Here is a 16,255-nt window from a genome sequence, read left to right as displayed (position 1 = left end):
CACAATAGACACAATTAGATAGACGTGCATCTCACAGACCTACTTTGTCACACTGAGCGGGAGACAGAGCACAATTAGATAGGCGTGCATCTCACAGACTTACTTTGTCACACTGAGCGGGAGACAGAGCACAACTGAGATGGTGTTGTGAGCACAGACACACCTACGCACCTTTGTAGATGGCGACCGAGAGAGGAAGGGGAGAGGTTGCCGCCGCTCCGCGGAAAGACAATATGCATCCTGACTAGAGATAAGCGCTGTGGAAATGAATTGCCGCGGGAATTGGGATGCGTTGCCCGTGGTTGCATGATACATTAACAAACCGTCAACGTGCGCGGCCTCCTGTCAAGATAGCTTACCCGAAGAGTTATGTTCTCCACTCTCGATACGTCGTCCTACCATCGTTCACGTCCACCCCGAGCCTGATCTGGAACGACCCTGGTCGTATCTTCATCCCAATCTCTACATCGACCATCATCTCACCATCGTGACATCCCGACCAGTGCCCCCTCCCGCCCCATCTCCTAGACCTCCCTTGCCCCGACTTCACGATGCCATCAGCACCCGTCCACCTCGTCGTCATCCACCACGGCCTCTGGGGCTCCCCCTCCAACACCTCCTTCCTGGCCACCACGCTCGCCAAGTTCCACGGCGGCCTCGTCTCCCCCTCTTCGCCACTCACCCCACCTGAATCCGCATCCACCATCTCCGCCCTCGCCTCGGACCACCCCAACGCGACTCGAACCGACATCCGTATGGTCGTACTCAACTCCGAAGTCAACTCCGGCGATCACACCTACGATGGGATCGACTGGTGCGGGGAACGACTGGTCAAGGACATCTATGCGGAGGTGGAGAGGATCGAGAAGGAGGATGAGGATGGAAAGGTGGGGAGGATCAGTTTGATAGGGTACAGTTTGGGCGGGTTGGTGATCAGGTATGCTGCGGGAGTGATGTATGCAGATGGGTTCTTTGGGAGAGGAGAGGGGGAGAAGAGGCAGAAGAGGAATGGTGATGAGGTTAGGAAGGCCTTGCCGTTCAAATCGAGACCGGTACCGGCTAGCATGAGTACCATCGCAACACCACATCTCGGAGTGACTGTGACCGGTTCCATGTTCAGCAAAGTCGCAGCCTCCGTGGGAAGCTCGAACCTCGGAAGAAGCGGGAAGCAGCTCTACCTGGCCGACAGGGGATGGGTTCCTCCTACTGCGTCCTCGACCAATTCGACCGAAGAAACGCTTCACCCTGACGAGACCACTACGGACAGTGGTCTCTGTTTGGTAGAAGCGCTTTCCGACCCGCGCTTCAACTTCATCACCGCCATGCGACTCTTCTCGCGCATCGACATCTACGCAAACGCCTTATCCGATCTCACCGTAAGCTACCGTACAGCTTGCTTTGAGCCCCACGATCCCTTCCTTCTCCCCGATCGAATCCAACTCGTTCGCGATACAACCCATCCACCTCTGCTCGCATCCTTCACCACATCAGCTACACCCAAAAAGGATGAGCGATCATTCTGGAGCAAAATAGCAGCAAGACTTTCGACAAAGAATCTTCCATGGATGCTCAATCCACAACGTTTTCCGTTCAAGTTTCCGCTGAACTACCTGGCGTTGGTGGCTCTGCCGGTGCTCTTGCCGGTGATGTTGGGGTTGGTGGTGCACAAGCTGCATTCGGATAGCAAGGTTTCGAATAGGAGGGTGGAGGAGTTTGAGCGGATGTGGGCGATGGAGAATGGGCTATTGACGAGGGAAGCTGATGGCCGAGAGGAGGAGGACGACTCTTTGAAGAAGGTGAATGGCAAGAAGAGTTCTACAAAGAAGATGTCTAAGTCTCTCAAGCTGGACAAAGCTGTGCGTGGGGAGTTGGAACGCAAACGAGTGTCCGCCTTCCTCTCCGCCGTCGAAGCAGAAGCGGAAGAAACACTCCGAGAAGTCGGCGAAGACTACATCCAAAACAACCCCACCTCCTCCTCTTCTTCAACATCGACCCCGATCGACAACGCACGCTACACACCCAAACCCAACACCCCTACCCACTTCCCCACCCTCGACACCTTCACCCCGTCCAAAGACGAACATCCACTCCTACCAACCCAGCTTCGCATCATCTCCAACCTCAACAACCCATCTCTTCTACCCCACGTCAAGAAACACCTCGTCCACTTTGAAGATGTTTTGAACAGTCATGCTGTCATCATCGTCAGAACCCCAACTATGGATGCTCACAAGAAGGGGATCGAGTTGATCCAGGCTTTCGTAGCTCGATTTGGACTGTAGAACGCTTGCATCACGACGGGATCGCGCTTTCTTACATGGCTAGAACGAAGACCCTCACCTTTTTCCGTTGCGTTGTTGTTGCATGTAGACCTAGACGCTTCTCAGACAAATCGTCGAAAAAGACTTTTTGCTGCCCCGTGACACGAATCCGACATTCACTCACTCAGAGCGCGGCTCCTTCGATCGGGAGCTTTTATGTTCGAGAGACATTGATGATTACAAATAAATACTGTCGGTGCGGTGGATGGTGTTACAGCGAGATGGAATGAAGACGTGGTATAAGGTCTAGGTGCTTGATGCGATGGGAGTGATTACAGTTGCGATGGGGACAGCAAGATGGACAGGCAAGGACAGAGAAGGGAAGCCGGGAAGCAGAGCCGAATCTAGAAGGTCGACTCCTTGCCGTAATTACAGACATACGTCTCCCAGCGACCGAAGTAGTCCTTGCTTCGATGGTCGACAACCGAAGCGGCAGCAGCGGCTCCGGCGTGTCGACGAGGTGCGATGCGAAGGGGTGCATGGGCGGCGAGGTCGGGTCGAGCACAATGCGCGGCGTCACGGTGTGGACTGGGAGGCGAATAGATAAGCTGGCCGTGAGCGTTGCGTGGAGGAGACCGGGTGGTCTCGAAAGCTTGTCGCCCGTGCTTTCTGTCGCCCGCTTGGCCGCGGGTAAAGTCGACAACGGCAGAGAGGGTGGCAGATGGAGTGAGCGCAATGCTTGCCTGGCGTTGCGACTCGGTGGCGACCACGTGTCGTGCCCAACGAGAGACGCAACGTGGCGACGGACACGTTCCACGCTGAATCGGTGCGTCCGGTGTCGCCGGAGAGAGATCTTCATCCGACGAGCCAATAGGCTGCGTATAGGCTGGGAAGACGAGCATGTCGCAGCGAGGCAAGGGCAGACTGGACTTGGGCGACACTGGGTGATGAGCCTCGAAAATGGCTTGAAGCATAGGAGCCATAGGCTGGTGTGCGTCCATTTCGGGGTTGGAGAGCGAGAGCATACGGGCGCTGGTGTGGTCCAGCTGACGGTCGACGATGGGCCAGAAGCGCAATCTTTCGGGCGCGCGTTCGCCAGCTAGCTCGTCGTGGCTCTCGACCATATGCGGCTCGAAGGCAGTCGAGTCGGCCAAGGGCGACCATGCAATGGGGGCGGTGCGGGTGGCTGACAGGAGTCGAAGTTCGGGGAGCAGCTCAAACTGGGTACGGAGTGGCTGGGTCGAAGCGGACGTCGAGCTGAGCGATCCGTTGCCTGTCGAAGCTGCTGCAGTCTGACGCTTAGCGTCGCGTTGGACCATCTGGCGCCGGCGTGACTGCTCGCGAGCACTGCGCCACGAGGTGACGATCGAGCCGCTCAATGCCGAGCTGGGCGTGTGCAACGAGCGGCGTCGAGCAGCCAGTCTACTTTTCTTGATGGGTCGAGGCGGAATCACGTCGCCGTCGGAAAGCAGTCTCTTGGATGCGAGACTTGGCCTCATTGGCGTCGCGAGATGTGAGAAGGTCGGCGACACTGTGGCGTATCGCGTGGAAGGGTGGTCGACGTCAGCGCAGCTGCCTGCGCTCGAATCGGATGCCTGCGACAAGGGAGTCTCGGGCCTGGAGGACGTATAGACACGGGAACTCGACTCGCTGATCGGAGGCGAGGGCGTAGTCGAGCCTTGTCTGCGGAATCGCTCCGCCGCTGACAGAGTTAATCGAGCGTCGAACGCCGTGGCAGAGGCGTGTCGTGAGGCCGTGGAAAGAGACTGCATTCTCGTGCGCATAGGCTGGAAAGCGGCCGACTGGTACGGCTCGAACGGAACGGCCGACGATGATGACGAGGCAGGAGAGCCCAAAGGCTCGGACGAGCCGATGGGGCCGATAGACATGATGAGGTGCTGTTCTGAGATTCAAAGCTCGGCCGCGCTAGCCGCAGGGAAACTATAAGGGGTCGATGGAAGGAAGACCGCTGGTGCCAGCCGGAATCAGATCGACACGGTAGAGCAGTATCGATCTAGATCGGGTCGTGGCGAGCAACGGTGCAAGTGTAACGTGTATGTACGGAGCACAGATGATCGAGCGGGTGGGATTGTGATGGTCGAGAGAAGACGTGATGGTGGCGAGGATGCGAGGATGGGAACAAGGTTGGCCACCGTGTATGGGGGCAATAACAGACAAGGCCGACATCGGCCCGTCAGACTCGGCACGGCAGCAGCGACGTGACCAGGATGGGTATCACCCCTCAAGAGGCTGTGCTACGATGCGACTCTGTGAGGGTGCGGCATGCGACAGCTCTGCACTTCTGCAGCGCGCACTCCAACAGAGCTAATCGCTGTGATTCTGACGCCACGCTCTGGATATGAGTCAACAGAACAAGGCAGGCAACGAGGCCGAGACCAGTCAATGCAGCGCTGCGGAACGCCCACAACAAGATTGAGTACTGCCTTGGGAGAAAGACAAGCGTGAAGCACCATCGCAGGTCGTTTCTCGATCTCGGAGAGCATCGTCAGGGAACGGTGTGAAGCGGCGATAGCGTCTCAGGTTCCTTCGATCGCTGCGCAGCAACGGCACCTCGTGACTGGTGAGCTTTATTTCCTCTCTGTGTGAAGCGATCGCTATGGTTCGGCTGGGTCTCGATTTTTGATGGCTTCCTGCAGTCGAAGATCAGGCGGGACAATGCAGTAGACTCATCTGCAGCGCGGCATGGCGTTGCAGAAACGCGCTTAGCTATTTCTGGGTATAGCACTTGGCGAGGCGAGCGATTTGTGTTTTGCCATCAACGTCACCCAAATTTACTTATTCATCGCCCGAGTCTGATTTTGTTTGGTCTTCCAAGGGGGCCTGAGTCCCTTTTGGCCGGTCCAATCCGTCTCACGCTCTCTCCATTTAGCAGCAGTCGGAATTGAGTCGGATCAAGTTCACAAGCATGCGGTCGTGATTGCAGAGAAGGACTCTGCGCTGTGATACGGCCGCGTGTAGCAACCACGAGACAGGCAGCCTCAGCGATCTGGGCCCATCGACGGAAGCACGATTTGCGAAGAGTGGGAGGAGCCAAGCAGCACAGCGTGAAAAAGGCTCTGTTACGATCAGGGCACAATACCGTGTTGTACTGAAATGCACTGCCTGTCTCATTTGGCGACGGCAAAGTCGGTGGTGACGACGATCCGAAAAGTCCAAACTCTGCATGCAGAAAGGTGACAGCCAGGATCGATGATGATGACGACTGTGGTGGGCGATGGCTGGAAGCTGGCTTTGTTTTAGAAACAACCTGGATCCACCTGGATCCATGATGTTCGCTGCGCGCACACATCGGTGAGACGATGAGCACCGATTCCGTACTGTCGTTGCGCTTAAATCGAGTCGTTCAGATTGTTCTACATTGTCATCCGCACTACAGCACTTCGTGTGTGATCTCTTTTTGAGCCGTCTCTGACAAGCATATGAGCGCTAGATAGGCGAACGTTCCGCAAAGTGCGTGGTCATGGGGCAGAAGGTGGATGTCAAGGATTCGTGATGCAGCACTGGTTCCGATGAACGGCGTTCGGCATGGCGGCCAGAGAGTGTCTTTTTGAAAAACAAATCAGAATGAAAAAAAAAAAAACCAACCAAGAATCTCGACTCTGCATCATCATCGTCATCATCACCATCATCACCACCACGCTCCTCATCGGCTGCTCCGTCTCGGAGACCGCCGCCTTGTACAGAGCGGGCGTGGGCTGTGATGATTGATATTGAGCACATCGCGCGCAAGACTGACCGACACGCTTCAATAGACACCTTCTCCCCCATCCGGAAACGCCTACGCCGATGTCTCTGGGCATTGACAGCGGTGACTCGTCGACCCACGATGGCTAGGCGCGCAAAGGTACGGCGGTCGAGTAACGACGCTCGGATCGAGTCCGTACATTGTTCCGCGCTTGTGTGTGCATGCTTTGATCGGCTGCATGAGCAGCAGCATCCCTGATTCGTTCCCTTTGGATGAGCATGCACTTTGATGCAAGCATGAATCATGCATCACAAGGACTAGGAACCAGATTGTGTCTCACAGGGCAGATTCCGCGGACACCCCTCTACGCCTCTCTTCGCCGTCGTCTGTGTGTGCTAACGTTCGTAGCCCACGTTGCGACAATCGCGAGATGATGATGATGATCGTGGGGGCGAAAGGGCGATGCGATGCGATGCTCCTCTCCGCCCACCGCTTCTATTGTCGGAAATCTCCCAAGATGCTTCTTTCGATGAGGGAGGTCTCGAAGCGACAGCTCTGATCTCAACCAGCGAAAGTTCAACAAGATCGAAGAGCTGTGTGAATGACAATGAGGCGAGATCTCACCAACTCAGAATCGATGCTCTCATTGTGTTGAGCCCGACGTGCTGGTCGAAGCAAGCTAGATTGTGGAAGCGAGCGAGGATCGGAGGTGACGTTTCCTGGATCTAGGAAAAGAAAAGAAAAGAAAAGAAAAGAAAAGAAGACTGCTCAGATGCTGTTCCTACTCTAATTTCCCTAGCGATGGGGTTGCTGCAGAAAGTGGTATTTTTTTTGAATCCTTAATCATTTTCTGTTTTGGAAACATCTGCCGAGTTCGCCGCGATCGCACGATTTCTAGAAAATTGCTCTTCGACAGGCGATGTTCGGGTCAAGATCGACGTGTCAGAAATAATCCGAGAGCTGCTGACTGAGGCACAAATCCTCGGTCTCATCCGCCCCTCAGCCATCGCGCAACGACGAACTTGCAAGACCGATCTTGACGAGCCCTTCAACCCCTTTGTGAATCTGCACGCCGTTTTTGAAGCTACGGCCACGCGCGTCTAGCCAACGGGTGCGGGGACGTGAGTCAGACAAACGATCGTGTCGCTGCAGTGCCTGCATTCGACCGCCACGCGCCTCTCGTTGTCGTCGTTGTCGATCCTTACAGGTTGCATTCTTCGACCTCGACCGAGAAACCGTTGCGATCGCCAACTGTACTCCACAAGTTCGGCGACACTCGCCCCTGTTTTCCAGCCGCTGGCGGGCCAGACCGAACCAGACTTTGAGTTGACTGTCCAAAGGGAAAAGAAGGGCCAAACACCTTATTCAGTTCCGCGCGTTGCCAAGGTCGGTCGAGGCTGCACCTTCCGATCGGAACGAGCGATTGACTGGCTGCATTTTTCTTCGGCTTACTGGATATAAAGTCCAGACCCTAGATGCAAATTCGGAACAACCGTCCCGAATCAAAAAAAACAGTTTGGTGGCTCGATTCCGAAGGTGCATATAGCGGAGTAAATACGTGGTATCGGGGACTCCCTTGCAGCGACTACTGAAGTTCACACGAGTGCAGCGTTGAGTGAATAGACCTCGCCATGTCGCCTTTGAGACAGAATGCTCGATTGCCTCGGTGATGCCGGCGTCGCAATTACGACGAACAAGAGAACAAACGGCATGTTGGTCGGCGCGAGTACCAAGGCGGTGCAGCAAGTCTCGACCGCGGAGTACACCACACTAGCATCGCAACACTTGCAACCAGCTTTATCCGGCCATGCAGCAGCAGCAGCTGCGCTCCGCACCGAACTTGAAGCGCGAAAGAGACTCTAGCAGGGCACATCTGTAGCCGCGTAAAGCTGTGGACAAGGCTGTCGTGTCGTTGCCAGAGTCGTGGCGAGGAAGCAGCTGCGTGGCCTTTGCTTCCGAGATGCGTCCAGATTGGAGGTGGCCCTCAATACAGGCATATCGCAGCTCGGCGACGGCATTCGGGGCGGCTCAGAAGCCGAACATGCAAAGCTCGCAATTACAGTGTACGATGCTGCCGACGCACACAAATATGCAGCTGCAAAGTTGCCAACGGAAGGCAGATCCAACACAGCGGTTTGTTCGACAATTCCTGCGCATTTCTCCGAGTTCAAGCCGAGCTGGCAATTAGGAAGCCTCGCATTTCTCGCCTTCTCTCCGCATGAACGAAGCAGCAGCGGTGGAGCCAGGTTTTGGCTACATGAAATTCAGATCCCGCTGATCATACTGCACAGAACGCCTCTCGGAATCACCGCATTCCTCTGCACTGCAAGTCTGGAGCGGTATTGACCGCGGTGACGGTGCAATGTGGGGGATCGCAGAGCTGCGAGGGGTCGGAAGGAGTAATGGCTGCGGGGAAGGGCGATAGGTGAAAGTGCAAGACGTTCGATACAACTGACATCGGCGATTGTCGATTGCCCCCCGATCTATCGGTTCAGTAAGTAGGGATCGCTATGTCGGCCAAGTGACGATGAACGATTGCAAAGAAGCACACAGACTAGCTCGTCGCCATCCTTGAGCTTGCAAGTGCACTCTATGGACCACTCTAAGCAGAGCCAGTCGCTTCAATCTCAGAGTTCTTCCTACAGCAAACCCTGTCTGGTCAAGAACGCAATCTCCGAAGCATGTAACCGCTCCTTGACGTTGTCTATCTCCCCTACCGCACCAACCTCACCACTGATCCTTCTGGGCATGACATCAACACCGCGCATCTTTGGCCCGACAGAATATCTCGATCTGACCACCTTGAACTTCACCTCGTTTCCTCCGGTCGGCTTCGTCGTTTGGCTCAGCTTGGCTCGAATTCCCAATGGGTCGTTCTTGCTTGGCTCCAACGCCGTTGAAGGCTGCGACTGAGGCAGGGAAGACTCGACGAAAAGCAGCGGTGTTTCGTCGAGCAGATCCGCGTAGAGTCGACGTAGCTTGCGTGGATGAGAGAAATCTACTGGGTGAGACGCCCAGCCGTGGACTCGAAGCCCGCGACTGCGATGTGCAGAGGTGTTGAAGTTTGATCGGTAGGTGTCGACTTTGAGCCTGGCAGTATGGTGAAATGGCTGATCGGCACTCTTCGCTCTGTCTCTCCCTACACTGTTGCGTGAAAGGGTGGTCTGTCCAGCAGGCGGTCTGGCTTTTTCCTCCAACCACTTCCACAACCCCTCCTCTGTGCCTTCACCACCACCTGCCACTATCACATCTACCGGAACCCGCACCTTCCTCAAATATGTCTTCAAGAACTTGCCCCTTGCATTTTCTACCCTCTTCCTGCTCACTGCTTTCCCAAAGTACTTGACTAGTGGATCATCCATGGCAGGCAGGAAAGGAGGTGGAGGTCTTCCCGTCAGATGCTCGCGATTCTTGACCGTTGCACCGTTCATGCTGCCTTGACTGGTGAGCAAGGATCGCAGTATGGGAGAAGAGACCACCCTCTTCTTTCCCTGAAACGCGGAGGCGGACTGAGCGGTGAGATCGGTGAGCACATCACGGCGAAGCTTCCCGGAACGAGCGTAGGCAAGGGATAGTGCACGGTGGACGCTGTGTGGCCAGCCGAAGTTTGCATCTGCTAGGTGACGTCGATGTGTTTGCGATCGACGGAGCTTCTTGAAGGCTGTAGAAGGTGGCCATTGCGGTTGTTGCTCGAGCGGAAGAGTTCCGGATGAAAGGAGAGGTTCGAGATTTTTACGAGCCAAGAAACGGTGCGATGTGTAGAGCACCGGATCGTTCAGGGTGACGGACAGCAGACGCGCTTGCTGCAGGATAGTTCGGTAGAGGTGCTTCAGACCTTCAGTGGTAGGTGAGCAGAGGAGTGCGGTCGATGCTGTTGATGTCGATGCGAGCATCGTGGACCTGCGCAGATGCAGTGTTGTTAGAAAGCAAGAGAAAAAGTCAAAGGTTGAGCGAGGATGGTGTTTCCAGAATTGGACCCTGAATTCTCCTTCTGCGCCGACTTCCGATTCCGCATCGATCCAAGAAGAACACGCACACACGATCAACTCGACTTTCCTCCCGTCCTCTACCCTCACCATCCAGCAACAAAGATGTCGCCATCAACCACATCAACATCGACGCAGTTAGACCCCACTTCATCTCAGAATGTCTCTCCCCCTCCATTCTGGGAGGCTCTGTTCTCCTCGATCTTTACTCCTGAATACAACACCGTCGCACAAAAGATCATGAACTTCTCCTTCTACGGTCTCTTTCTCGTCCTCACCATCCTCGTCTTTCTTACCAACTACAACCCGCATGTCATCGCACTGCTCACCATGGCCGTCGGACTGTGGATGAGTGTCAACTGGTAAGTAGGGTCAGACTTGTTGCAAGTTTTGAGCAAGGACACACGTGGCTGACTTGTTTTGAGCGACGACGATGCGTAGGTTCATGAAAGAGCTGGCGAAGCTACCAGCTAGCAGCAAGGAGGTTCAGCAGATGCCGGCCGCCGAAGAGAGCAAGAAGGACTTGTAGACAATCTCATCACTCGCAATGCAAGATACCCCGCACACACACATCCATCGTTGCAATCTTTATCCCCAATGTTTATTGTTGACCGTCTAATTTCACCTACTTCGCATCCGCCCTCCTGCCCGTTTCCCGCTTCCTGTCCACCTTGGGACTCCCCACTCCACCTCCCGCCTTATCCTTCAACAGCGACTGGAAGAAGCTGTGCAGGACCTCGCTCTGCTTTGGTGCACCTGGCGACGTGGCACCCGAGCCCACCGCAGGACTGGTCGGACGACTACCTCCCTGTGCGCCACCACCCGTCATTGCAGCAACGGCAGCAGCAGCGGCAGCCGAAGTCGATTCCCTCCTCGACACATCCGGTCTTGATCTCGGAGCTTCAACCTGACCCGCTGCTGGACCGTCCGACCTCGCCTCCCTCTCCATCAGCTTTTCCACACTCGGCAACCCCGCGCTCGAACCCGTCATCGGACCCACCACCGCCCTCTTGCTGAACCTAGACCTGGCATCGGGATCCTTCTGCAACGTCGCATGGTGTGCACCGAAAAACGCCTGTTCATCCGGAACCCTCACCTTGCTCCCCACATCCTTCCCTCCCACCACCGCCTCCCAATCCGACACGATGTCCTCGTACAGCTTCATCGCCGACTGCACCTCCTCCCCATCCCCGCCTTCCATCCTCATCTCCTTCTCCAACTCCTCATCCACCTCTTTCGTCCTCGCGAGTTTCCGCGTCCGCCTCAATCGCTCGATCTCACAATCATTCTCCCACCCCTTCGCCATCCCCGCACAATCAAACGTCTCCCTCAACGCCCTGATTTTCCCCCAACTATCCCAGCCCGCCGGAACAAGCAACGTATCGCGATCTGTTGTCGAAGCCCTATACGCGAACCCAAACACCGCCCCTGCTCCACCGCTGCCATCAGCTTGAGCCTGCATCGGCGTAAACAACCTGTGCAACAGATAACCTCGCAGAATATCGATCGACTGAGCACGCATCGACGAAGTGTAGAAGAGAGCGGCGCCGTACCTCATGCAGACGATTCGGAGCACCTGTTGGATGTAGTCGAACTGTTCCTCTTTGAACTGCTTGTCGCGCTCGAGACGGGGAATGGCGTCGGATTTGGTGCAGACAACGACGATGGGGATGCCGAGGTTGTCGGTGAGGGTGCCTTCGGCAAGAGGGCTGGCGTCTGCTGCGTCGAGCAGCCCGCTGACGGTGGTGACGGGGGTTGCGAATGCGTCTGAGCTGGCCGAGGGTTTCTGCGCTGCTGAGGAGCCGTTTGTTTGATTGACTGGAGTGGGCGTGGCGCTCGACTCGGAGACCTTCTGGGAGGGCTCGACATATGCCCTAATGTACGCCTCGAGCTGCTCCTTCATCTCGTCCAACGCAGCGCGAGTCGAACTCCACTTTGCATCGCGGTCTTGTTGTGCCGTAACCGCACCGTCGGCAGCCACATCCACGAGCTCGTTGAGAATGCTGAGCCAGTTGCGCAGCTGTTCCAAAAAGGTCCATGGCTGTTCCCAGTCGAGCACGATGACGACAACGGAATCTCTGAGCGAATCGATGGAAGGCTTGGTCGAAAAGGTGCCGCTGTTCGAGCTGGCAGTGATGGCAGCAGAAGACGACATAGTGGCCGAGGCGAGCGATGCCATGATACCGGAAGTTTCGCGTTCGCTCGAGCTGGAGTTGGGTTCGGGGAATGCAAACGGCAGGAGCGAGGTGTAGGCGGGCTCTGACGAGTGCAGGGTATAGGCGCCAACGCGAGCGACGATCTCGTCCCCGTCCTTTTCATCGCCGACATCGAAGTAGGCATACGCCAGACCTAGATCTTCGGCTGTCGTGGTGAGCTTCGAGGTTGTCGATGCCGTTGAAGCTGCGGTTTGCGCGGGCGTTGTGGATGAGAAAGATGACGTGCCGCTGACAAGACCGTGCGGCGAAGTGGAAGCGAGCGCAGAGAGTAGCGAGGTCTTGCCGGATTTGGGCTCGCCGAGGAGGACGACGTTCTTGGTCGAGATGGCCTTGGAGCTCTTGACGCTGTTGAGGATGCTAGACCACAAGTCGTGTTGCTGTGATTGGGTTTGCTGCGATGCATCGTTGTGCAATATGGCTCCAGGCCTGATGGAGGAGTCTGTGGAGGAGCCGAGTGCAGCGGCAGATGAGCTGCTTGCTTGCGGCCGAGCCGGAGAAACGAGTACGCTCATACCGGACAAGCCGAGCGAATGATCGAAGTTGCCACGATGAATCAGGGCTACAGAGGACAAGGAGATGATGGAAGAGGTGCGGATCAAGACTATTGGACGAGAGTAACACCTTTCACTCTGAAACACGTAAAGTGCGTGTCGCTCATTTGGCAAAGTAACACCACCGCTTCATCGCTATATCGGGGCTGCCGATGTTGACAGATCACCTGTATAAGCTAAAATCTCAATTATTTTATTTATCCAAGTTGACTGCCTTGCTGGCTGTGTCCTAAATTGGATCGACTGAGCAGCTGGTCCAGCTCTGAGACTGTGTGTGGCTGCACACCCAATTGTGAGTGAGTCGTGTTTCATTTCGGCGGTTGCGTTGCTGCTGAGTCGCTTTCGTTGCCTGAAATGACCCACGGGCCAAGCTGTCATCCACTGCACTGAGTGCGGCTAACAGTTCAGCCACTTTGTTGTTTCTCTCCCTTGACCTTGTCAATCACGACCTGCAAATCGCTCTCTGTTACTCTCGAACGGTCCGAAAGAAACTCCTTCGAATCCCACGACATCGATAGGACAGCGTTTATCGAAAGTACGTAAGCAACATCACACCAACCATGTCGAGCCCACGACACTCGCCGCCTCCTTCGGCTGCAGCTCCCAAGCCCAGAGGTATCCTTAAGAATGCGGCCGAACGCAGACCATCTCAAGGCGAAGCACTGAGTCAGGACGAAGAAGCCGCCAACAGACTGCAATGGGACGAGACCAACTTGACGCTCCACGAGATCGAGCGAGAACAGCAAGAGGCTCGAATGAAGATCGACGAGCCCAAGACGCCGTTTGTCCACGGAACGTCGCTCAACCCGGTAGGAGACGACGAAATGTTCGACCTCGACGGCGCTGCGCCGAGTGCGAGCTCGTCAGGAGGAAGTCGTCGCGGTTCGGCTGCCGATCAGCTCGCAGCAAACACATCTGCCAATTCGGGACGAGCGCCGGGCGAGGGTCTCGGTCTGGCCGTCGGACTCGACGCCGCCGACTTGGCGAAAGCAGGCGATCCGGCCTCTGACGTCCAGACCAGACCTGCCTCGGCGAGATCCACATCGCGCTCGCCTTCGTTCTCGCTTCCACCCAAGAGTCCCTCTTCGCGACGATCGAGCTCGCGATCCGCTACCGCAGCTGTCGCCGACGACCAGAGGAGCGACGTCCGACAGCAGGCACACGACATGGACCTCGACGAGGCTGACGACGGCGAGGTGGAAGAAGAGGATGCGGATCCAGAGACGCAAGCCAAGCACGCCGCATTCGCTGCCAAGAGGAACCAGCATTACGGCAACGAGGCCGAAGCTATGAAGATTGCAGCGGCTCTTGCTGCACGGGACGATGATGAGGATGAGGAAGACGATGGAGCTGGCGGCCTGCCTCCTGTCCCGACTGCTCCCAATGGCACTGCAGCGAGGTGATGTGGATCAGAGCCGAATGTATTTCATACCCTAACTATGATTCTCAGCCACCGCACCGAACGCCTGTTTCGATCGTGTGTGTTAGTCCCACAGTGAAAACCAAATGGATGAACTGATGGCCCTGAGAAGCAGGCAATGTTCTGTCTCGCACTCTGCTCCAGGACTCGAAGGCCCCGTCGGTCGGTCGGCTGTGATTGGTGATTGCCAGCGTGGACTGTGATTTAGTCAAAGATGATGGTGTTCAGTCACTCCGTGGGAAAAGAATGTGGAGGAAAAAGTGACTCAATAAAGCACGGCAGCACACTGTGATCTCACGAAAGGCGAGGTGCTCGGGGGCCAAAGCGAAAGCGAGACAAGCGTTGGGTGCGGAAAAGGCAAGAGAGCGCTGCGTGCGGCCAATCAACACAAATTGCTTTCGCTTTGAATTTTTTGGGTCCATTTTTGTTTTCCACGATAATTTCTTTTGACTTTTCTGTTTTGCCAATAAACTTAGCCATCACCCGCTCAAGCAACAAAGCCTTTGGATATCATCACGTTTACCATCACCACAACTGGCTCTGCTCAGAGGCAGAGCGCACCTTGCAGCACCTCACGCTCGCGACTAGAGCACACGTCATCTCGCTGCGCTAGACAATCACGCTCGGCGGTTGGTGGCTGCATACACAGTCTCTCACCAGCCAATAACCTATCCACCACGCCCGAGATCGAGCAGTCCGCTATCCTCGGACGTGCCGCATCCGCCCGACATGGATCTCTCCAATCTACGCACCAGCTTGCGCGAGGAGGAGGCCTCTAGTCAGCGACGTACAGCGCATCTTCGAGCAGCTGAAGACGAACTCAACGCATTCTTCCGCTCCTCCGCGTTGGGTCTCACCACTCTTTACCGACAGGGCGTTGCAGCAACAAAGTCGAGCTATGAGAAGGGATACGCGCATGCCCTCGCGCACGTACTAGAACTATGGGAAAAGGATCGAGATTGGCTCAAAGGATATCTGCAGAGAAGGATCGAGGCGATCGAGGCCGCGGATGCTGAGGATGAGCCGGAAGAGGTTCAGATGGATCAACGGCAGCAGCAGCCGCAGCAGCAGCAACAAGGTGCAGGCCCGAGCTTTCTACGATCTCCCAGCCAGGGTGCAGCGAGACAAGCGCAGACACCGACAGATTCGCCAAGGCAGAGCAACAAGCGATCGCGCAATGCCTTCCACGATCTTTCCGCCAGCTCGCATCGCAGTCAAGACGACGCTAACTCAGAACGAAGAGCACTTCACCGCGTACCGCACAACTCAACTTCGTCTCGCTTCCCGTCTTCGACCAACTTCGCATCCAGCTCTTTCAACTTCTCCGCTCCCCTATCGTATCCCTCCTCTTTCAACGCAGCTGCAGCAGCCACGTCCGCCTCGTCCCCGATCAAATCGAGACCATTGCGATTGGACGCGCCGGTGGTCAAGACCTCGAATCCAGCCACTTCCAAACGCCGACTACAAAAATTGAAAGGTCTGCGAGCAGGTCGAGCCGATCGAGTAGTAGAGATCGAGAGGCGGCAGGACGATGAACAGGACGAAATTTTGCCAGACGGTGTTGCGGCGGAAGATGCGGACGCGTGGACAGACGACGACGGCGAGGGACACGACGAGAACTCTTCACCTGCTGCCAAGAGAGGTGCAGGTGGGAGAGGCAAGAAGGCTGTGGTATGGGCAGAGAGAGCTGCAGCGTCCGGTGGACCTAGTGCTGCACACACACCGCAACAGGCAGAGGGAAAGGTGTTGGAGCGGCTCGACAGGAGGAAGAGGAGAAGAACGAGGCAGACAGAGGATATCGCCATGGGAGACGAGGCGGAGAGTTCAGCGGAAGTCTCGAGGGAGGAAGACGCAGATCAGTTCGCGTATCATTCGTGAAGCTGACAGCATCGCCGCGCAGACCGACACAAGCACACGCACCCTTCTCTATCCCGTCGCACACTGCATGCCCTGGATCAGGTCTGTCCCGCAAACATATGTACTCCTATCTAACACTGGCACGCTTACAAGTCATCACGTCACCTTCAATTACTACTGTCACCCTATAGAACACAGCACCTTTGAAGTTGTGTCGACTCGTGAGCGGTTGAGCAAGCATGTCGCCCAGGACTCACA

The 16,255-nt window shown here is 55.9% G+C and overlaps 7 protein-coding genes across 7 annotated transcripts; 4 read left to right on the top strand and 3 right to left on the bottom strand.

Moving 5' to 3' along the window:
• Positions 1-551: 551 nt before the first annotated feature.
• PHSY_001418 (lipid particle protein) lies at positions 552-2,282 on the top strand (the record flags this gene model as incomplete). Its single annotated transcript, XM_012332049.1, has 1 exon — positions 552-2,282. One exon carries the CDS (start codon positions 552-554, stop codon positions 2,280-2,282), a length of 1,731 nt encoding a protein of 576 aa, XP_012187439.1.
• A 383-nt stretch (positions 2,283-2,665) lies between these two features.
• PHSY_001417 (hypothetical protein) lies at positions 2,666-4,150 on the bottom strand (the record flags this gene model as incomplete). The annotated part of the gene is made up of 1 exon (XM_012332048.1): positions 2,666-4,150. The coding sequence occupies one exon, from the start codon at positions 4,148-4,150 to the stop codon at positions 2,666-2,668; it is 1,485 nt and encodes a 494-aa protein (XP_012187438.1).
• A 4,456-nt stretch (positions 4,151-8,606) lies between these two features.
• PHSY_001415 (hypothetical protein) lies at positions 8,607-9,860 on the bottom strand (the record flags this gene model as incomplete). Its single annotated transcript, XM_012332047.1, has 1 exon — positions 8,607-9,860. The coding sequence occupies one exon, from the start codon at positions 9,858-9,860 to the stop codon at positions 8,607-8,609; it is 1,254 nt and encodes a 417-aa protein (XP_012187437.1).
• A 63-nt stretch (positions 9,861-9,923) lies between these two features.
• On the top strand, positions 9,924-10,482 carry PHSY_001414 (hypothetical protein; the record flags this gene model as incomplete). The annotated part of the gene is made up of 2 exons (XM_012332046.1): positions 9,924-10,315; positions 10,395-10,482. The coding sequence occupies 2 exons, from the start codon at positions 9,924-9,926 to the stop codon at positions 10,480-10,482; spliced, it is 480 nt and encodes a 159-aa protein (XP_012187436.1).
• Positions 10,483-10,578: 96 nt separating this feature from the next.
• Positions 10,579-12,681, bottom strand: PHSY_001413 (hypothetical protein; the record flags this gene model as incomplete). Its single annotated transcript, XM_012332045.1, has 1 exon — positions 10,579-12,681. One exon carries the CDS (start codon positions 12,679-12,681, stop codon positions 10,579-10,581), a length of 2,103 nt encoding a protein of 700 aa, XP_012187435.1.
• Positions 12,682-13,280: 599 nt separating this feature from the next.
• On the top strand, positions 13,281-14,123 carry PHSY_001412 (hypothetical protein; the record flags this gene model as incomplete). Its single annotated transcript, XM_012332044.1, has 1 exon — positions 13,281-14,123. The coding sequence occupies one exon, from the start codon at positions 13,281-13,283 to the stop codon at positions 14,121-14,123; it is 843 nt and encodes a 280-aa protein (XP_012187434.1).
• Positions 14,124-14,869: 746 nt separating this feature from the next.
• Positions 14,870-16,018, top strand: PHSY_001411 (hypothetical protein; the record flags this gene model as incomplete). Its single annotated transcript, XM_012332043.1, has 1 exon — positions 14,870-16,018. One exon carries the CDS (start codon positions 14,870-14,872, stop codon positions 16,016-16,018), a length of 1,149 nt encoding a protein of 382 aa, XP_012187433.1.
• Positions 16,019-16,255: the final 237 nt, after the last annotated feature.

This window comes from Pseudozyma hubeiensis (assembly GCF_000403515.1).
Source record: "Pseudozyma hubeiensis SY62 DNA, scaffold: PHS15, whole genome shotgun sequence".
NCBI classification, from domain to species: Eukaryota; Fungi; Basidiomycota; class Ustilaginomycetes; order Ustilaginales; family Ustilaginaceae; genus Pseudozyma; species Pseudozyma hubeiensis.
The sequence above is the reverse complement of the archived record's forward strand: the minus strand, read 5'-3'. Positions and strand labels throughout refer to the sequence as shown.